Here is a 20,310-nt window from a genome sequence, read left to right as displayed (position 1 = left end):
GTAGGCTTCGTAATGGATTTGAGTTCTCATCCAGAGTTTCTGGGTTGACAATTTGTTTGGATTTCATATTTTAATTTTTTACCCTATACTTCAGGCCCAGGATAGCAGAAAAAGAACCCTCTGCTACTCTTTATAACTTCTCCATGGTGACACACCTCGATCAATGGTGGCAATTCTGGAGAATTTACAGATTAGGATTAATGAAAAATGCTATTGTAGTCCAACAGCATAAAATACTAAAATACCTATTCTAAATTAAACCCTTAAAATAGGAGTCAAGTTAATGGAATCAAGTTAAAATTGGAGTCAAGAAATGCCTCCTAAGCATGAGAGGCATTTCTACAGTTCAGAAATGACCGAGGCTATCAAACTCTGATCTTAAACTTAACATACTATCATAATGTCATCTTATTCACTAGGGATTTTCATTTTTTGCTTTTTGAAGGATTTTTTTTTTACAGTTAATGAATACATTGGAAGTGGATGGGTAAATAGAACTTACACAGCAACAATGCTTTCAGAGTCACTACTGAGAAAATGTATTTATTCCATAAACAAATAACATGCAAATGAAGAGATTGGCTCTCAGGAAGTTAAATCACTTGCCCAAGGTCACTGGTAGAACTGGAAATGGATGTCAGGTTGCTTGACCTCAGATTCCCATACACAATGTTATATTTCCCTGAATTTGTCCTCTTTCCATATCACATGAGCTCCTTTTACAAGCCTTGTCTGATTCAATCCTTCTCTTTGAGGCCTGGGGGTCATGGGGAAAGGACAATGAACTGACATCATTTTTTTTCTCTTATGGTAAAAGTCAGCAAGGTAATGAAGTTTCCAATTGTGGGCAAACAGCTTGATTTCTCAATTATTAAGGTTGCTTTTCTTATGCCTGTTCTTCCCATATTTTTGGAGAAAAACAGACGTTTATTACCAGCCATCTCTCGAATGTGATAATCGTAGTCAATCTAAAAGTCTGCTCTGCTTGAATTGCTTTCCTGGAATGAGGTTTCAATGCTGCACCTATTTTATAATCACATAGGCTATTTCTGAAACATGAGGATGCTTTTCAGCACTCTCCCCACTACCACAAAGCTGTACAATCCAGGCTGCCCTGGTCTCCTGGGACAGCCACCCCCAGGGCTGATGGATACAATGCAGCAAAGTCTTCAGGATCCACCACACAGTGTTATGCACTTTGGGTTCCCTCCACACTCTTTCCTTCCCCTCCTCCTCCTGACAGCTTTCTTTTCCTTTTCCTACCCTGCCTTTTTGCCCTTCTCGTCCATCTATTACTTTCATTTAGGTATTTTTGGACGCCTGTCTGTACCAGCCCTACAGCATGTAGTATAGCAATGAAAAAAGCAGACACTCAAATAGCTTAAAATCACAGTCTCTCTCCCTCTCTTTCTCTCTCTCCCTCTCTCCCTCTCTTGCTCTCTCTATGTTTGGTTCTTTCTCTCATGATTATCAATTAGTAAAATATGTTTTAGCCAAATAAGAATCCTCAGTTACTAAGGGAGCAAAGTTAATAATCTCTAGTTGTAATGGTTTTCATGAAAAATGAATCTAATTACCCACCCCTGTCAGAGCTTGTGTGGAGTACCTATACCAGAGGCCATTTGCATAACAGTGGTTTTATGCTTTACCATATAGGTTAGGGTTGATTCCATGGGTTTTTTCTTTCCTGAGGTAAAGTTTACATCTAGTGAAATGTATGGATATTAACTGCAAATTTCAGTGAGTTTTGATTGAGGTAATCACTATCACAAAAATACAGACATGATCTTCAGCCCAGAAATTTCCCTTGTGCTTTCTTCTAGTTAATCCACACCCCATAGGCAATTGCTATTCTGATTTCTTGCAACAGATTAGATTTGCCTGTTCTTAAACTTCGCATAAATGGATTCATACAGTATGTACCTTTTGGAGCTGGCTTATTTTACTCAATCAGTTGTTGCATGTGTCTTTCATGTGTTCCTTTTTATTACTAAGTGGCATTTCATTGTATTCTAGATCATAATTTGTCTATCCATTCACCTGTTGATGGCCATTTGAGATATTTCCAATTTGGAGCTACTATGAATAAAGCTGCTATGAACATTCTTGTACAAGTCTTATACATATGTTTTTGTTTCTCTGGGGCAAGTAGCTCAAGGTGGCATGTTTAGGTCATAGGGGTCCATACGTGTTTAATGTTATAAGAACCTGCCAGTTCTCCAAAGTGGACCACTTACATTCCTGACAGAAATACGTGAGACCTCCAGTTTTTCCCCAGCTTCACCTTTTCTTGGTGTTTCAGCTTTCTTAATTTTAACCATTCTAGCAGTTTTATAGTGGTATCTCTTTGGGGTTTTAATTTTTATTTCTCTGATGACTAGTGATATTAAGCACCTTTACATGCATTTATTGCCATTCATATGTCTTTTTCAGTGTGATATCTTTTCAAGTCTTTGCACAATTTCTTTTTTTTTTAAAGACTTTATTTATTCATGAGAAACCCAGAGAGAGAGGCAGAGACACAGGCAGAGGGAGAAGCAGGCTCCCTGCAGGGAGCCCGATGCAGGACTCGATCCCAGGATCCCCAGGATCACACCCTGGGCTAAAGGCAAACACTCAACCACTGAGCCATACAGACGCCCCTTTGCCTAATTTCTTATTAGATGGTTTGTCTTTTTATTATTGAGTTGTAGCTGCTCTGTATATACTCTGAATATATGTCCTTCGTCAGATGTGTATAGAAGATATTTTTTCCCCCAGAATATCACTTGCCAATAAATTTTCTTAATAGTATATTTAAGGAACAGGAGTTTTAAGATTTTATAAAATTCAATTTTTAAACTTTTTTTAAAGAATCCACCCTAGGAAATAATGTTATTTCCACAAGGTCATGAAGATATTCTCCTATGATTTGGGGGAGCTTAACAATTTTAGCTTTTACATTTAGGTCTGTGATCCATATTGAGTGCCATTCTGTGTGGTGTGAGGTAGGGGATCAAGGTTTATTTTTTTTTCCTTGTTTATCTATTTATTCAAGTAATATTTGTTGAAAAGACTGTTGGGAAAACTTTCATTTGTCACAGACTTTCATTTGTTAAAAAGGCTATCTTTTCCTCCACTGAACTGCTTTGGTAATGGTTGGAAATCAAATAACTCTATAAATGTGGATCCATTTCTAGACAATATTCTTCCATTGGTCTATTTGTCTGTCCTTATATACCATACTATCTCAATTATTGTAGTGTTACAGTAAATCTTCAAATTAGGCAGTCCTCCAACTTTTTTCTTTTTACTATGTTGTTTGGTTATTCTCCTCCATTTCAACAAAATATCTATTACATTCTGATTAACTCATTTGCCTTGATCTAAGAAATATTGAAAAGTGACTTGCACACACTTTCCACTGACACCATATTTATTCATTCAGCAGAACTTTTTTTTTTAAAAGATTTTATTTATTTATTCATGAGAGACACTGAGAAAGGCAAGACACAGCCAGAGGGAGAAGCAGACTCCCTCTGGGGAGCCCACTACAGGACTAAATTCCAGGACCCCAGGATCACACCGTGAGCTGAAGGCAGATGCTCAACCACTGAGCCATCCAGGTGTCCCCATTTAGCAGAACTTATTGATTATTCACCCTGTGCTGGTACTGAGGATACATAATCAAATAGCATTGTATCTTCCTTTCTACAATGAAAGTCAAGATAATCAACCAATGACACAAGGCAATATGATAAATAGGAGAGCATTACGAAGCAAAGAATACTATGTGAGCACAGAGAAAGGACAACCAAATCAAAGTGATAGATACAGATTTCTAGAATGAAGCCAGATGAGTTGCAAAGAATTAGTAGGCATGCACCAAGTAAAGAAAGGGTTTGAGTATGGAAGGGCATTCCAGGAAGAGAGAATGACATTTCTAATAACACCAAGTCAGAAAAAAAACTTGTTAAGCCCACCACTGTGAAAATCCAAGATGATAATAGATGGCTTTCTTACTCTTTGGATCAAAATCCTAGCTATTAGAGGTGTTATAAAAGCTCCAATGGGATCAAAGTTGAGGATCCAAGCAAAGGAGGAAATAGGGTTCTTGCTACTTTATTTCTTTCTCTCATGTATTTGCTCTTCTCCCTCATACTTGCCACCTAACTTGACAAATGATAGGGAAGACAAAAGAAACAGATCTCTACATTCCTAGATCAATGAATTTTCAAATTTTACTTTTTGGAACCACTTTTTTCAAGCAAGTATCACTTGAATCCGAAAGAAAGAGAGAAAGAAATAAAAAGAAAGAAAGAAAGAAAGAAAGAAAGAAAGAAAGAAAGAAAGAAGCAGAGCTTTTGTCATTGAAGCTAGATGGTGCCTGAAGCTACCACCACCACCACTCAATCATCTCCTCCTCCACCCCCAACACAGTGACTGCTGAGCTGCTTTCCCAAATCCCTAGAGTGTCTTAGGCACAGTTTGACTTCCACTATACCACTTCCACCTACAGCTAAGATTGATCACCACTACATTGTAGCTGGGGGCTTGTGGTTCATAAAACCTGGAAAGAATTTTACTCAAGGAGTCATTATTTTCCTTCTCAAATTTAACTCTCCATCTTGGAAGCTCATTCATGTTACCCAAAATTTATATCCAGTGGTCTTCAAGAAACTGTTACAGACAGGATTAGGTATTAAAACTGTATTCTACAAGAGTTACAGAAATCCTAGCCTTTAGGAGAACATAACTTTTAACAGTGAAATTTAACAGAATATAATAGCTTTCTTTATGACAAAGAAAAGTTATTTCATCATAACTGCATACAATGTGCACACAGTATAAGAAAAATACCTTTGCATACTTAAAAAGAAGCATGAAAACACTGTAATTATATAAAACATAAACATATATATGTTTCAGGAAATTGGAGCATTAAGAAATGTCACTATTTGCTGTTTTTCAAAATCAGGTGAAAATCGGTCCAATTCCCCAAGACCAAAATTGGAGAGAAGTCCAATAGTGTTTATGCTTTAAGGCCCTCCCTGTCCTTTGGATTGTACAGGAAACTAGGGCTTATTCTGATCCTGGGGTGGAGGTCTACCCAGTATGACCCCAGAACCCAGCCTTAACATCACAGGAGCTACTGTACTGGCAGTTCCACTTCAGAACCAAGCACAGGCTAGTCCTCTGGCAGCCACCCCATTTAAAAGGCTTCTCACTCAAAAAGCACGAGTTCCTGAATGGATTTCCCACAGTCTCCAGACCCTGATGGCTCAATTCCTGAATTGTTGGCCTCAAAGAGCATTGCCTCTACCTTTCCCCATATCTGAACAAACCCAGTATAATCACTCCTCATGGGCTTCAGTCTGGAATTCAGAGATGCACCACCCCACTGAGCACAGAAGATATTTTAACTGTTCTCTCTCCTAAGGTACATACCCGGGAAACTTCTAAACATGTATAAAATTATAAAGAAAAAAAATCATGTGTATATCCTATTTTAAGAATTGAACACAGTAACATCTTTCATATCTACTTCCAGTCTCTTCTTATGAAAGATCTTTTTAAATTTTTTGGTTAAAAAACTTATAATGCTTGGGGCACCTGGATGGCTCAGTCAGTTAAGTGGTTGCCTTGGGCTCGGGTCAGGATCCTTGGGTTCTGGAATTGAGACCATCCAGCTCCCTGCTCAGGGAGGAGTTTGCTTCTTCTTCTCCATCTGCTCCTCACCCTACTCATGCTCTCCCTCTGTCTCAAATAAATAAATAAAATCTTTAAAAAAATTATACTGCTCTCTAAAAAAGAATTTAGACAATTCAGAAAAATGTAAAGATGAAAATCTTCTAAAAATCTTTTCTTCAAAAAAACCCCAAATTGTACCACCAGGAAATAACCATTATTAATATTTGATGTACATCATTCCAACTAGATACATAGATATTTAAGTAGATAAATATTATTTTAAAATCATAAATGATATAGTATCAATGCTAATTTAAAAAAATGTTGCACTTCTTACAGCTTTGTTAAGATGTCATTAACATAAAATAAAATGAGCATATTAAAAGAACACATTTTTAAAAGTTTGATGTATCCATGAAATCATCACCAAAATGAAAATAATGAACGTACCTATCACTACACAGAAGTTTCCTTTGTAATTTCTCCTTTTAACAACTCTCTGCTTTGTCTACCATCCCCAGGCAATCACTGCTCTGCTTTCTGTCATTACACATTGATTTATATTTTCTAGAATTTTACATAAACATTACATAAATTATGCAGTATGTACTTTTGTTTAGCTTCTTTCAGGCTTCTTTATCTTGAGATTCATTCATGCTATTGCTTGTATTCCTTCTTATCCATGAGTAGTGTTCCATTATATAGAAGAACCACAATTTTCTTATCCACTTACTTGTTACTGGACATTTGGGCTGTTTCCAGTTTTTTTCCTCCTACAAATAAAGCTAGGGTTATTCATGCAAAAGCCTTTATATACACATAAGCTTTTTTTTTTTTATTTTTTGTCTTAAACACCTAGGAGTGGGATGGCTGGGTCATATGATAGGTGTATGTTTAATCTTTAAGAATTTTGGCAGAATTTTTAACTGCCAAAGTAATTATACCATTTTACATCACCAGCAGCAGTTGTTTGAGAGTCCCAGGTATTGGCATCTTCCCCAACACTTGATATGATCAGTCCTTTAAATTTTCGACTTTCCAGTAGGTATATAATATTATCTCATTGTGGTTTTAATTTGCATTTCCCTCTGACTAATGATGTTGAGAATCTTTGGGGTTGCATTGTTTGCCATCTATGTATCTCCTTTGATGTAGTATTTGTTCAAATATTTTGCCTGTAGTTTTAAATTTTGCTCATTTTCTTATTACTGAGTTTCTAGTGTTCTTTACATATTCCGAATTCAGGTCATTTATCACAAATGTGATTTACAAACATTTTCCATCACTTTTGGACTTACCTTTGCATTCTCTAAATGATGTTTTTTAAAGAGTAAAAGTTCATAAATTGATGAATGCTAATTTGTAGATATATTCTTTATAAATTATTTTTTCCTTTCTTTTTTTTTGTGGTATTAAATCTAAGAGATCTTTGCCTAACCAAAGTTATAAAATGTTTTTCCTGTTTTCCTGTAGAAGTTTTATAGTTTTAGGTTTTATATTTAGGTGTATGGTCCATTTTGAGATTTTTTTTTATATGACATAATGTATGAATCAAAGTTCATTTCTGCATATGACTATCCAATTGTCCAGCATTATTTGTTGTAAAGATTATCCTTTGAAGAACACCTGGGTGGCTCAGTAGTTGAGGGTCTGCCTTTCGCTCAGGGCATGATCCTAGGGTCCTGGGATCAAGTCCCACATCGGGCTCCCTGCAGGAGCCTGTTTCTCCCTCTGCCTGTGTCTCTGCCTCTCTCTGTGTGTCTCTCATGAATAAATAAATAAAATCTTTAAAAAACGATTATCCTTTGATCACAAAATTATCTTTATGATCTTGTCAAAAATTATATTTATAATTATATTATAACTATATTATATATTTCTGTATATATTAAACATACCCATATATTAAAATATATTTTAAAATATTATATATTAATACATAATGTATATATTAAATATATCTATATGTTAAATACATATTAACTATATTTCTGGAGCCTGTTTCCGTTGCTCTGTTTGCTTGCCTTTATGCCAAATGGTGTCATGCTATTCAATTTAAAAGCAATATGCTTAATTGTACTCAAATTATATTTAAAGTTTCATTTGATCTTATTAAATTTTGCTTTCACAGAAATAAAAAACTGAATTGCAACAGAAGACATTGTTAAATGTCAAATAAATGTTTCTTCACTACAATAAATATTATTTCTTAACAGATCCTTCGAAGATTATTTAAAAACCATTAAAAATAAATTAATTGTATATATTTACAGTATGTTTTAATTTTAAATGATGTCAATTAACTAGGAGAGACCAACACATTAAAATGTCAGCACTTCATTCTCCTTCTCCCTCTTAATTTTTTTAAAATGTTATTATCATATTATCGAGTTTTAAAATTCAGATTCATTCTGATACTATCATTCCCAAAGGTCTTTAAACTTCTATGAGTTTTTCTCATCACTGGATTTTTAAAAAAGATTTTATTTATTTATTCACAAGAGACACAGAGAGAGGCAGAGAGAGAAGCAGGCTCCCTGCAGAGAGCTTGATGTGGGACTCGATCCCAGGACCCAGGGATCACACCCTGAGCTGAAGGCAGGCGCTCAACCACTGAGCCACCCAGGTTTCCCTTATCATTGGATCTTTTACCACAGTGTCTTTGTTCCGGGGTTCTTTGTTTGATTCAGCCCTTAATTTTATTGGTATCACTTTTTGAGTAGTTTGGTTTTAATGGACACTAAATTCACCGATATTCTTCATGTTTGAAAATGAGTGTTGGCTGCCTTTACCCTTGCAGAATTTCTTAGCTGTGCATGAGATTCTTGGGTCAACCTTACTTTCTCTCAGGACTGTGCAAATATTGATTGACTGTGTTTACCTTTGAATGGTGCTGCAGAGCAGTTTAAAGGAAGCCTTATTTCCTCCCTTGTTGCTAATTTGCATTTTCTGCCTATATGACTGAACAATTATTTCTTTATTCTTAAGTACAATTAGTTTAATTAATTAAAGCTCTAGAGCAATGAGAATTCTGCTTCAAATCACATTAGAGCACCGATTGTTCTTTCAAAGTATAGATTCAATTTTTCCTCAATTAGGTAAAATTTTCTTATATTGTGTCATAAATATATCTTCTGCTTCGTTTGTTATCTATTTTCTTTTAGATTTTATTTATTTAGAGAGAATGAGAGAGAGAGCATGAGTGGGGGTAGGGCAAAGGAAGAGGGAGAGAGAGAGAGAATCTCAAGCAGACTCCCCACTGAGCTGGGAGCCCCTACAAAGGTCTCGATCCCATGACCCTGAGATCATGACCTGAGCTGAAATGAAGAGTTGGTCAGTTAACTGACTGAGCCACTCAGTCATCCCATTGTTGGGTTCTCTGTGATAAAGATACTAATTATCCATATGTTCTATTATCCTTGTTTCCATAACTATTACCTCATCTCCAAATAACTTCATCTCTTTATATTTTTCTTATTATTTCATTTAACTCAAGCTTTTCTTCTATGTCATTAATTTTATTTTTTACCAGCATCTACTGTTTCTTATAGTTTGTACTTTTTACTTTTGGTTCCATGATGATGTGATTTGGTTCTCAATTTGATCCTTTAGGTCTATGATCTCCTAAGAAGTTGTGAGAACATTCCTTTATGTTCTTTAATTTTATTTTCTTCTATGTATTATTTTTTTCATATTCCGTCTCTCTCTCTTCCCTTCTCTCCCTCTCCATCTTCTTCCCTCTCTTTCTCTCCCTCCCTCTCTCCCCTCTCTGTCTATCCCTCCTCACTTCTTTTCTTTTTATTCATGTCATACTTGCATAATTCTCCTCCAAGTGTCTTATTTGCCCTAATATAGTGTAGGTGAAATCTTGACACTTCCCAATTAAAGAGTAATTTGATTTTTCCTCTGAACTACAGTTTGAGGCCAATGTTTTCCATTCCATCTACTTTTTAGTACCCTGAGAAGGTTGGAGGGGGAGGGGAGGGGAGCTGAAGAGATGGCAACGTCTGTTAGAGTATTCGGGGCTCTGCTCTTTCTTTTAAGGTTCTGCTAAATTTCTCATCTAATAATCCATCCTGCCTAATTGGAGGTGTATCTCATTTCCATTGGGGTGGATGGTTGCACGGGTAAGTCTCAGGCTTGATGTCACCTCCCCACTCTAATCCCAGAGTGTTTACCTCTTTAGAGATGTAGATCATTCTTACCCATTTCTCCACAGCAATTGTTTCCACTGTTCTGCTCAGAAAAAAAAAATAATAATCAGCATTTTAATTCGACTAGTTTCTTTCCAGATTTTGAAATACAAATGAGAAGTTACAAGATTTTGTGGATTTGACAATAGGGCTCCTGAGAACTGGTGGTGAGGGTCAGGAGCTAGGCCATGTTGCCTATTTCAATCTATAATTCTCATTTTTTTTTCCTGGAACCAGCTTTTGAAGTTTACTGAATTATGTTATGCCACTGAGGTTGCTGATAATGACTTTTATGGGGACTAGTTCTTTACTTTTCCCATATTGTAGGTTAATTATGGTAAAACAATGTAGTGCAGCCTTAATGTGGTTGAATAATGCTCCCTGTCCAAAGTCATAAGCAACTTTGTCTCCTAGACCATCAATGATGTGAGTCCAAGACATTTCATTCTGACACTGGTCAAACAAACTCTGAGTTCATGACAGTGTATTAAAGCAGCCTATTGTGGCATAAAAAAAGAATTCATGGGATCCCTGGGTGGCACAGCGGTTTAGCGCCTGCCTTTGGCCCAGGGCGCGATCCTGGAGACCCGGGATCGAATCCCACGTCAGGCTCCCGGCATGGAGCCTGCTTCTCCCTCTGCCTATGTCTCTGCCTCTCTCTCTCTCTCTCTCTCTGTGTGACTATCATAAATTAAAAAAAAAAAAAAAAAAAAGAATTCATGCCCTTGAAATGTCCTCCAAATATATCTAGTTGTCTAGTGAGGGCGATACTACTTTAATCCTTTATATATGTCACTAAAGACTTACTTCTTTCTGTGTCTGGACCCCTCAGAAATCAATATTCTAATTAGAAAACAGTAGCTAATCCAGCCAAATGCTAATAAATGAGAGTTGTGATTTATCTAGCAATAGGGAAACAGCTCAACATTAACAATTAAAAGGTCCGTAGAGGAGAGAGGTTTTTTTTGTTTTGTTTTGTTTTGTTTTTTATTCTTCCCCTTAGCTGATTGAGGTCAGCCAGATGCTATTAATAGTCCTCTAGCTAATGGCTATCTGTTTGAGAATTGTCATTAAGTCCATAGTTTAGGAACTTTTACCTCTGAAATTCATAGGCTTTATTCTATTTTCCAATGATAAGGATAAGGAAATGGTGTTGTGAGTTCAACTTGAATATACCTATCCACAAAGACCAAATCACATCATAACTTACCAAGGCACTCTTCAGACTTCATTATAAAAATGCAGAATTTAAAATAACCAATGCAACTGTAAGAAATATTAGTGAAAATATAGAGCCAAAATGGTTGACTAAATCCTGTTGCACTCCAGTCATTTCATAGAGTTATAGCATAAAGTTGAAGTTTACATCAAAGGCATGAGTTTGCAATTAGCTGAACAAGGCCCTTCAGAAATCTCCAAAGAATTACTTTTTCTACATTAAACAAATCAACTGAGTAGTTACCTTTACTTTAGTCTGAATGGGCAGAATCAAGAGGGGAGGGATAGTATGTCTAAATCAAATTGAATGGTGATTTAGAGAACATTTTCCAGAAGGACCCTCTTTGGGAAATGCAACTCAGTACTAGTGCATATTTCAGTAGAGGGTTTGTCATTCTCAGTAGAAGGTGTTTGCACGTTTTAAGTGTTTTCTTTTGATATTCTCTATTTCATCTAATATGGTCTACTTACATGATATCCTAGCAAGTCCCTGAACCTGCCATATTGTTTCATTACACCAAGCATTTGTTCAAACTGTTTCTACTATGTAGATGGCCTTGTCTGGCCCTCAACTGCTCAAGACCTAGCTTTCATGTAATTTCCTCTATTCAGCCTACTGCCACCACTGCCCTCCAACCTGATGAAACTGATAACCACTTTCTTTGGGCTTCCATCTTACCTGTACATCTTTCTGTCTTAACATTAGTAAACATTTACTTCCACTCAATTGGTTTCCTGTTCATATCTCCCCAGGAAGAAAGTCTAATATCTATTCAGATAAATAATACCTATATGTTTGCTGAATATACAAGTGATTATTTAACCACTATTGAACATCTGTTCTTTGCCCATACTTGCTAGAAGTAAAAAAGACATAGATTTTTAAAAAATCTCTATTCTCAATGAGTTCATGACCCAGTGAGAAAGAATAGACTTCTATACAACTAAACTCAGCAAGCCTAAGATTGAGGTCTGGGCAAGTGTTTAGACTGAGCTGTTAATTTGCAAGGCAGTGAACACATAAAGCTCCCATATTGTAATATATCTTCTATGGTTTTCATAATCCAAACACACCTGCTTCAATCATATGTTTCACGTTGCTTACTAATGTCTTCTTGGCATAGACTAAACCTATGCCTCTCAAATTAACATGCACAGAAAACATCCCATGATTTTATTAAAACGCAGACTAACTCTGATTCAGTAGGTCTGTGGCAAGGACTGAGATTCTGCATTTCTAACAAGTTCCCAGGGGATGCCAGTATTGCTGGTCCATAGACCATGCTTTGAGGATCAGAACTCTAAACATGACAAGTCATGTCAGTATATACACATTGTTGAAGTGGCACCAGTTTTGGAAAAGCTCCCGCTGCTCCTTTCCTAAATAATCTTCTAAGTATAATTAAACATGATGAAAGTTACACCAAGAGAGGTAAGATTCAGTAGTGCTTCCTCCAAAACTGATGACTGGAAATGGTTACTTCTTAGCCTTTTCAATGGCTATACTCAAGAGGTCTTTGCTCCTGCACTTGAGGTCTGCTGGTACCAGAAGACTGTGGTCTGAGTATGTAGCAAGATTTTCCCAAATATTCAAGATTGCCATTTTTAAGTCTACCCCATATTTACACAATAATACCCAGGCCCTTCCTGTAAGTGGAGATATCTTTTAACAAAACTACAAGACCTTATCACCTTAAACAATCATAAAGGAAATACTTTTTTAACGCAACTTGTTTAAAACAAACTTTGTAAGGTATCCATGGAAATCTAATTTCTTATTAAATCTTAATGGTTCCTATGACATCTGTTTACTTTTTCAGTTTGTAAAAGAGTGTGCAATTCACCATCAAGTCAAAATTCACGGGGAGCCCTGGTGGCTCAGCAGTTTAGTGCTGCCTTCAGCCCAGGGCGTGATCCTGGAGACCCGGGATGGAGTTCCATGTCGGGCTCCCTGCATGGAGCCTGCTTCTCCCTCTGCCTGTGTCTCTGCCTCTTTCTGTGTGTCTCCCATGAATAAATAAATAAAATATTTTTTTAAATCCTTTAAAAAAAGTCAAAATTCACTAGACCATGAGACTTTGGACTCCCCCATTCTACCTATACATCTTTTTTCATGTGTCAGTTTTGAACTATCCTTCCACAAAATCAAGATCCCTATTTGATCCCTACTTGGGCTGTCCTCTTTCAAAGTGCTCTTTCTCTTTCCCTCACTACTCCAACCAGACCAAGGGTCCCTTGTATATCTTTCCCTAACTATGTAGAGAAGACATTACAACTCCTCTTGGCAGCTATCCAACACTACCTTAACTACAATAATATGTTATTTGAGAGGCAATCTTGGTTATTTAGTTTTCTCTTGCACAGGTAGTTATTGTGTCACTTTCCCTGACAACACACCAGTGAATGGAACAGTAGTAGAATTGTTTTTATCATGTAGGACATTTGGAAGGCACTGGATGCCTTAGCTTCCTTGATGTCAAAGTAGGAGTGAACTCTTCTAAGTGTTCTTTGTTCCTTCTCACCACTCATGGTCTCATTTAGGTTAATGCCAAAGACGATGAAGGTGTCCTTGTTGGATCCTGGGACAATATCTATGCATATGGTGTTCCCCCATCAGCTTGGACTGGAAGCGTTGACATTCTGTTGGAATACCAGAGTACTAAGAGTCCAGTCCGGTATGGTCAGTGCTGGGTTTTTGCTGGTGTCTTTAACACATGTAAGTAGCCAATTGAGTCACATTTTTTTTAATGTAAAGGGAATTTTACTTCGAGACATTTTATCTATAAACTGTCAAAGAGACCTAGCAACCCCTGTTAGCTCTCTAGAATTTATAGATGGCTATTCTGGGATGTAGTCAATGCATAATTAAATTGTACTGGGCCAAATATGCTCATAGTTTCTCTTTGACTGCAGAATCATTATAGAAAGAATGATGGACTACTTCCTACATAATCCATCATTCAACACCCAGAGAAATGGGGGTCCCAGGGGCCAAGAAATGATGTGAGGGAAAGGATACGCCATTTTCTTTTCAGTAATCCATCCACATTTTAAAAAGATTAAGTTAACAAATTTTAAAATAATAAAAGATACATACTGCTTATTTGTAATTGAAGTGTTATAAATATGTTTATTAGCTTATTGTTTACCATTGAGTTTTATAAATATATGCACTTAATTTTTACCCTAGCTGTGGGAGGGATTGTGACAGGTGGTTTCATCTCCATTTTTACATGGGAATCTCAATGCCTCTGAGCAATTAGATATCAGAACTTAATGAACAATCTTTACTCCCCACTTTCCCTTCTGGTTTTTAATCTACGCAACATCTAATCTATAGAGGAAAACATATGGGAACAGAATTATTCTCTTTAGCTTCATGCATCATTTTTTGAAATGCCATTTGCCAGGCTAGGCCTAGACAATATTATTGTTAATTCAGTGAATATTTTTAAAAATACATTTATTTCAGTATGTCTTCCTCATTGGTAATGATTTTCATTCAGTTGCCATTTCTACAGCCTTGGAAAAAACATTAAGCTCAAGTTGAAGTGTCCTTTCTGCTTGCTCTTTAATAAAGAATGTTTTACCTAGTTAGCATTTTTCTTTTAATCAGAAAATCAAGGAGGGATTGGAGGCTGGAAGCCAGGATGAGGTCATTTTTTATAAATGATCATGAAGCCTCTCAGTTTTAGCTCAAAGTGTGATAGTCCAAGATTAGTCAGTGATCCAAGTGGGAAGAAATTGTAGGTCTTGTATTGTGCTTTTTGTTTTTCTGTGGTGTTAAACTGAGTAAGACTATTTTCTTAGCCATTTGGGTACCCAAAGGCAAAGGAATATATTTCCTGAGAGTAATAAAGGCCAGTATATCAGTTTCCTAGAGTGCCGGTCTCTGAGGTCCTAGATAGAAGCTGAACTTCTTGATGGGCTAACGATTAGAGGTAGCTCCCCCTCCCTCAAAGTTCCCAAACCCAGACTATATAGAGGATGCTCAATAGGAGCAGCCACTCTTAGGAAATACTTCCAGGAAAACAGAAAAGATCCTCTGCCTTGTGTTTTCCTGCTGCCTACAATTTCAAGACCCCAGTGTAATTCTTTAGGGCTTAGAACCAGATAAAATAGTGAACACTTTCCATCTATTTATGCTTTTTGTATGAAAGTGTCATTAGATCTGTTCTTGAAAACAGGCTTTGGTGGTAAGCTAAGAAAAGACAGAAACACAATGTGAAGGAAATCATGGTAAGAATAAACCCTAGTAGAGAAGTTGGAAGGAAGGAGGCACTGGTGGCCCAGTGTCAGGCTTCATCTGTCTTAAAATTATGAGTTGGGCAAAGTCTGGAATGAGTCTCATTCTGTGAATTAGTGATAAGCCAGAAATAGAGCTAGAGTGCCAATCATCTTACTGGTAAAGCTGTGACTTGAATGGTCTGTGAATCAATATAAGAAGAGGGAAGTAGGAAGGAGGTGGTGGCTGCGATCATTTTTGTTCGGGGTATTAAGATTAAATCAGTTAGTGAGGACACTTGAATGCTACCAGACTTGAGTTTGGACTTCCAAGGTTGTTCTATTGAAGGAAGTGGATTGCTTATGGTTAAAAATGCTAAACTACTCTGAGAAAAAAAGGCAAGCCAAGCCATTAATCTTAAAATTGTCACCTGAATTATTTTCAATGAGCCCTGATGTCTGGCATCCTGGGAGCCAGAGAGGGCATTTGGATTGAGTTTAATCAATAGGTACATATGGCAAGAGATGCATCCAGGTAATTTATTATCTAGCAATTAAAATGAATCTGTAGTGTCACCCTCCACCAAGTGTCACGAGAGCAAATTCCAGCCAGGAGAGCAAACTCCACTGAGGACCTCTGTTGTAACTTCCTATTAGCTGAGATTTTTTTTTCCAGTTAATTTTATTTTTTATTAGAGGTAGAATTTAGTGAATCAGCAGTTGCATAAAACATCCAGTGCTCATTATGTCAACTGCCCTCCTTAATGCCCATCACCCAATTTTTCTTTCCCCATATCCCTTTCCCCTCCAGCAAACTTCAGTTTATTTCCTAGAGTCCAGCGTCTCCTATGAATTGCTTCTCTCTCAATTTTCATCTTATTTTTCCTTCCCTTCCCTGATGTTCATCTGTTTCATTTCTTAAATTCCACATAGGAGTGAAGTCATATGGTATTTGTCTTTCTTCAGGGTGCCTGGTCTGACTACAGCTCAGGTCATGATCTCAGGGTCCTGAGATTAAGTCCCACAACAGGCCCCACTCAGTGGAGAGGCTGCTTGTCCTTCTTCCCCCTTTGCTTCTCCTCCTGTTTGTGCTCTCTCTGTCTCCCCAATAAATAAATAAAATCTGGCTGAGTTTTTTAAAAATTTTATTTTCAGGAACATAGTCCCATTAGATGGACTAAAACAATACTATATTAATGATTGTATGATTAGCAACTAAACAATTAGAACCTCATTATTGGGATTTTATTCCTTTTATTCCATTTATTCTGAATGATCACACAGCAAGGTTTCTTCTCTCCATAGTCCTGAGCTTTGACAATAGTTCCCCTTCTTCGGTATGGGACATTTGAGGATAACATGTGCAAAGGGGCTTTTCTTATTGTTCATGAAGGAAGCCCCTTATGAGAAGGAATTGTTCACTATGTATTTATTAAATTTTGGTGATGGGCTTAGTTATGGTCTGTCCTTTCCTGCAGTTTTGCGATGCCTTGGGATACCAGCAAGAGTCATTACCAATTACTTCTCGGCCCATGACAATGATGCCAACTTGCAAATGGACATCTTCCTGGAAGAAGATGGGAACGTGAACTCCAAACTCACCAAGGATTCAGTGTGGTGAGTTTGATTTACAAGGGCACTTGCTGATATCAAATTAAAGTGACATTACACATTTACCACAAGACAGACTGGGTCTAATGTTTTTTCCCTTCTATTTTAAGGACTATTCAATACCATAGGCAGAAATGTCTGATTGGGAAAGATTGTTTTTAGCGAATGAATGAGAAATGTTACTGAACTGGCAGTTTGCGTTTCTAGTAATGAAGATTGATCATTGCATTACAACAGCAGCCACCAAAAAGGTCATAGTTTTAGCTATGCCTTTAGGCTAGAGCCCGTACTAGTTCCTCTCTACTTAGTATAAGAATATTATTGGTGAATGACAGAGAGAGGGGAGCCGAGCATTCTCTATGTCAAGACTATAGGAGTAATATAGCTAGCATTTATTAAGCACTTACTGTGTACCAGTGTCTGTGTGTAAATGATCACATCTTATTCTTTTAACAGCTGTATCATGTGGGTGCTTATTAGTATCTCCACTTACAGAGGAGGAAACTGAAGCCCAGAGGGGTTTAAAGTAATTTGCTCAAGGTCATATATCTGATAAGCTGAGAATAAAATCAAAGTGATTCTGACCCTTAACCACATTTTTTGCCTTGCAGTATGGGATTGCTCTTTTTTTTTCTTTTTAAGATTTACTTATTTATATTTGAGAGAAAGCATTCAACTGAGGGAAGAGGCAGAGAGAGAGAAAATATCAAGCAGACTCCCCGCTAAGCATAGAGCCTGACCTGGGGCTCGATCTCACAACTCCCAAGGTCACGACCTGAACCAAAAATCAAGAGTCAAATGCTCAACCAACTGACCCACCAAGCCACCCTTGAGATTGCTCTTTGAATATAAAGATGTGGTTCTCTGTGATTTGTGACTCCATCTTTTAAACAGGGATAACAATGGGAATAAAGTTGAAATTGTCACTAATACCAACCACATAGTTCTTATACTGCCCTGAGCAGCTGCATCACAAGCTGGCTATGTGGAGTTTAAGATCCCAAAGAAATTTCCTTTGTCCATGGGACCCACTCAGTCCAGAACAATATTCTAAAAATCCAAAGGTAAAGGTTATTTATGAAGGTAGGTATGGGGGGAAATTGCCACACATTGAACTAGTTGGAATAAAAATGTGTCCCCCATGGATGTTCTTTATAAGTAATAAAGCTAAAACACTGTCAGTTGCAAGAGCATCCAAATGGGGATGGGAGGAAGTTACAAGCTCATTTTAAGAGAAATTAAAAGTTAGAAGTGTCTTAACTCCCCTGTGTTACAGAAATGGATCACAGTTGTAAGAGCAGTATTAACTTGCCAGTACTGGTAAACGCTCATTGGAGGATGTGGAAAAAAGGAAATCAGGGAACTAGTTGCAGAATGCTACTATGAATAAAAAATAGCGCAGTTCATTTGAAGGAAATAAGCTGAGCAATGACAAGCAAGAGAGTACGGACAAGACCAAACCTCTCCTCTGTAAATTGAACAGCAATTTAAAGCATCATTTAAGCCCTTGGAATAGCAGTATAGCCCCCCTGCATGTATATGGAATGACAAAAACAGACGAAAATAGCCACCCCAAAAGCTTGTCATGACAGTCAAAAATGGCAAATGAGAATTATTTGGTATTCTGTATTGTGTACCTTTCCTTACACACACACACACACACAATGCCTTTGGAGCCAACTGCAGTTCGAAATTATGCCTTCTTTTTTCCTTAATCTAAATGCTTCCACCATGAGTCCCCAAGGGCACCCAAACAAATAACCCCATGAAGCCCCAAACAAAATTGATACCAAATTGTGAAGCTGATAGATCTTGCTCTTGGTAACCCTCTTGTCTTTCAGTTTCCTACTCTGAATTGCTTTCTCTGTCCCTCTCAATCTTTGCTCCCTCATTGCCTTCCGCAGTTGCCCCATCATTCTGGGACTATGTTCCCTGGTCTGGGAGCCTCATTTGTCCTCCATCATCGGACCACTGTCTGAAGCTCCTTTTCCCTCCCCTTGCTTGGTGCCTGAGTGGGTTTTCAATAGATGATGACTGATGTCTAACAAGCTGATGTGAACCCAACTTGGGACATGTCTGACCCAAGGGCTCCATCAGGTTTGAGTCCAAAGCTTAGCTCTGCCACTGAGCATCTGTGTGACCTTGGGCAAGGCACAACCTCTCTGTGCCTCTTTCTTCCTCTAAAGTAGAGGTGAGAACATATAATGTTTGTCCTTCTCCGACTGACTTACTTCACTCAGCATAATACCCTCCAGTTCCATCCACGTTGAAGCAAATGGTGGGTATTTGTCATTTCTAATAGCTGAGTAATATTCCATTGTATACATAAACCACATCTTCTTTATCCATTCATCTTTCGTTGGACACCGAGGCTCCTTCCACAGTTTGGCTATCGTGGCCATTGCTGCTATAAACATCGGGGTGCAGGTGTCCCGGCGTTTCATTGCATTTGTATCTTTGGGGTAAATCCCCAACAGTGCAATTGCTGGGTCGTAGGGCAGGTATATTTTTAACTGTTTGAGGAACCTCCATACAGTTTTCCAGAGTGGCTGCACCAGTTCACATTCCCACCAACAGTATAAGAGGGTTCCCTTTTCTCCGCATCCTCTCCAACATTTGTTGTTTCCTGCCTTGTTAATTTTCCCCATTCTCACGGGCACTGGGTGTTATTCTGTATGTTAGTAAATTGAACACCAATAAAAAATAAATTAAAAAAAATAAAGTAGAGGTGACAATTTCCTAGTTCACTCAGCCCAGAGCTGAGCATAACAGGTGCCTAATGAATGTTAGCTGTCATTATTGCCTTTATTATTAGTCACACAGCTGGAATTGCTTGGAGGCAATATGTTGCCATCAACCTAAGCACATTCTAGCAGTCAGGGAAAAGAGGGGTGTCCCATGTCCTCAGATGACTATGCCATTTCTATACAGTTGGGTTATTTTTAAAACAAAAGCAGAAATTTGTGTATTCCCCACACACACCCCAGAGCAAATACTAGTAGACCCTACAAACTAAAGACGTTCCATAAAACCAAAAGAACTTCTAGGATCCTCCCTGACTGAGAAAGCTGGTGGAGACTTTCCCTAGACACATCTATTGGTACACGGTCACCACCACTGCACCTCCACACAAGCTCTGGCTTAGACAGTGATTCGCTGTGTGACCTTGAGAAAATGACTTCACCTCTCTGAGCTTCTTCTTCAGTAGAGTGAGGGCAACCCTTTCCCTGATGGGGTAGCTGTAACAATTAAATGAGGTCATACAGGTAAAGTCCTTACCATAGTGCTGGGCCCAGAGGGAGTGTTCCTTGGTGCCTACTAATCAGATCAGATTAGTAGTGGCCACCAGCAAGAAGCAAGAGCTGTCTGAGCTATAGGTTGGTGAGCAAGGGAG

At 37.8% G+C, this 20,310-nt stretch overlaps 1 protein-coding gene across 2 annotated transcripts in view; it reads left to right on the top strand.

The window, feature by feature from the left end:
* The window catches only part of F13A1 (coagulation factor XIII A chain), a 163,844-nt gene that overhangs the window by 82,502 nt on the left and 61,032 nt on the right, over window positions 1-20,310 (top strand). For both annotated transcript variants that reach the window (XM_025445092.3, XM_035710518.2), the window contains exons 8-9: window positions 13,623-13,797; window positions 16,784-16,922. In XM_025445092.3, coding sequence (XP_025300877.1) covers window positions 13,623-13,797; window positions 16,784-16,922 — 314 coding nt within the window. The remainder of the gene's footprint in view (window positions 1-13,622; window positions 13,798-16,783; window positions 16,923-20,310) is intronic.

This window comes from Canis lupus, chromosome 35 (assembly GCF_003254725.2).
Source record: "Canis lupus dingo isolate Sandy chromosome 35, ASM325472v2, whole genome shotgun sequence".
In the NCBI taxonomy this organism is placed as follows: domain Eukaryota; kingdom Metazoa; phylum Chordata; class Mammalia; order Carnivora; family Canidae; genus Canis; species Canis lupus.
Note: the sequence above shows the minus strand (reverse complement) of the source record. Positions and strands in the feature narration are given on the sequence as shown.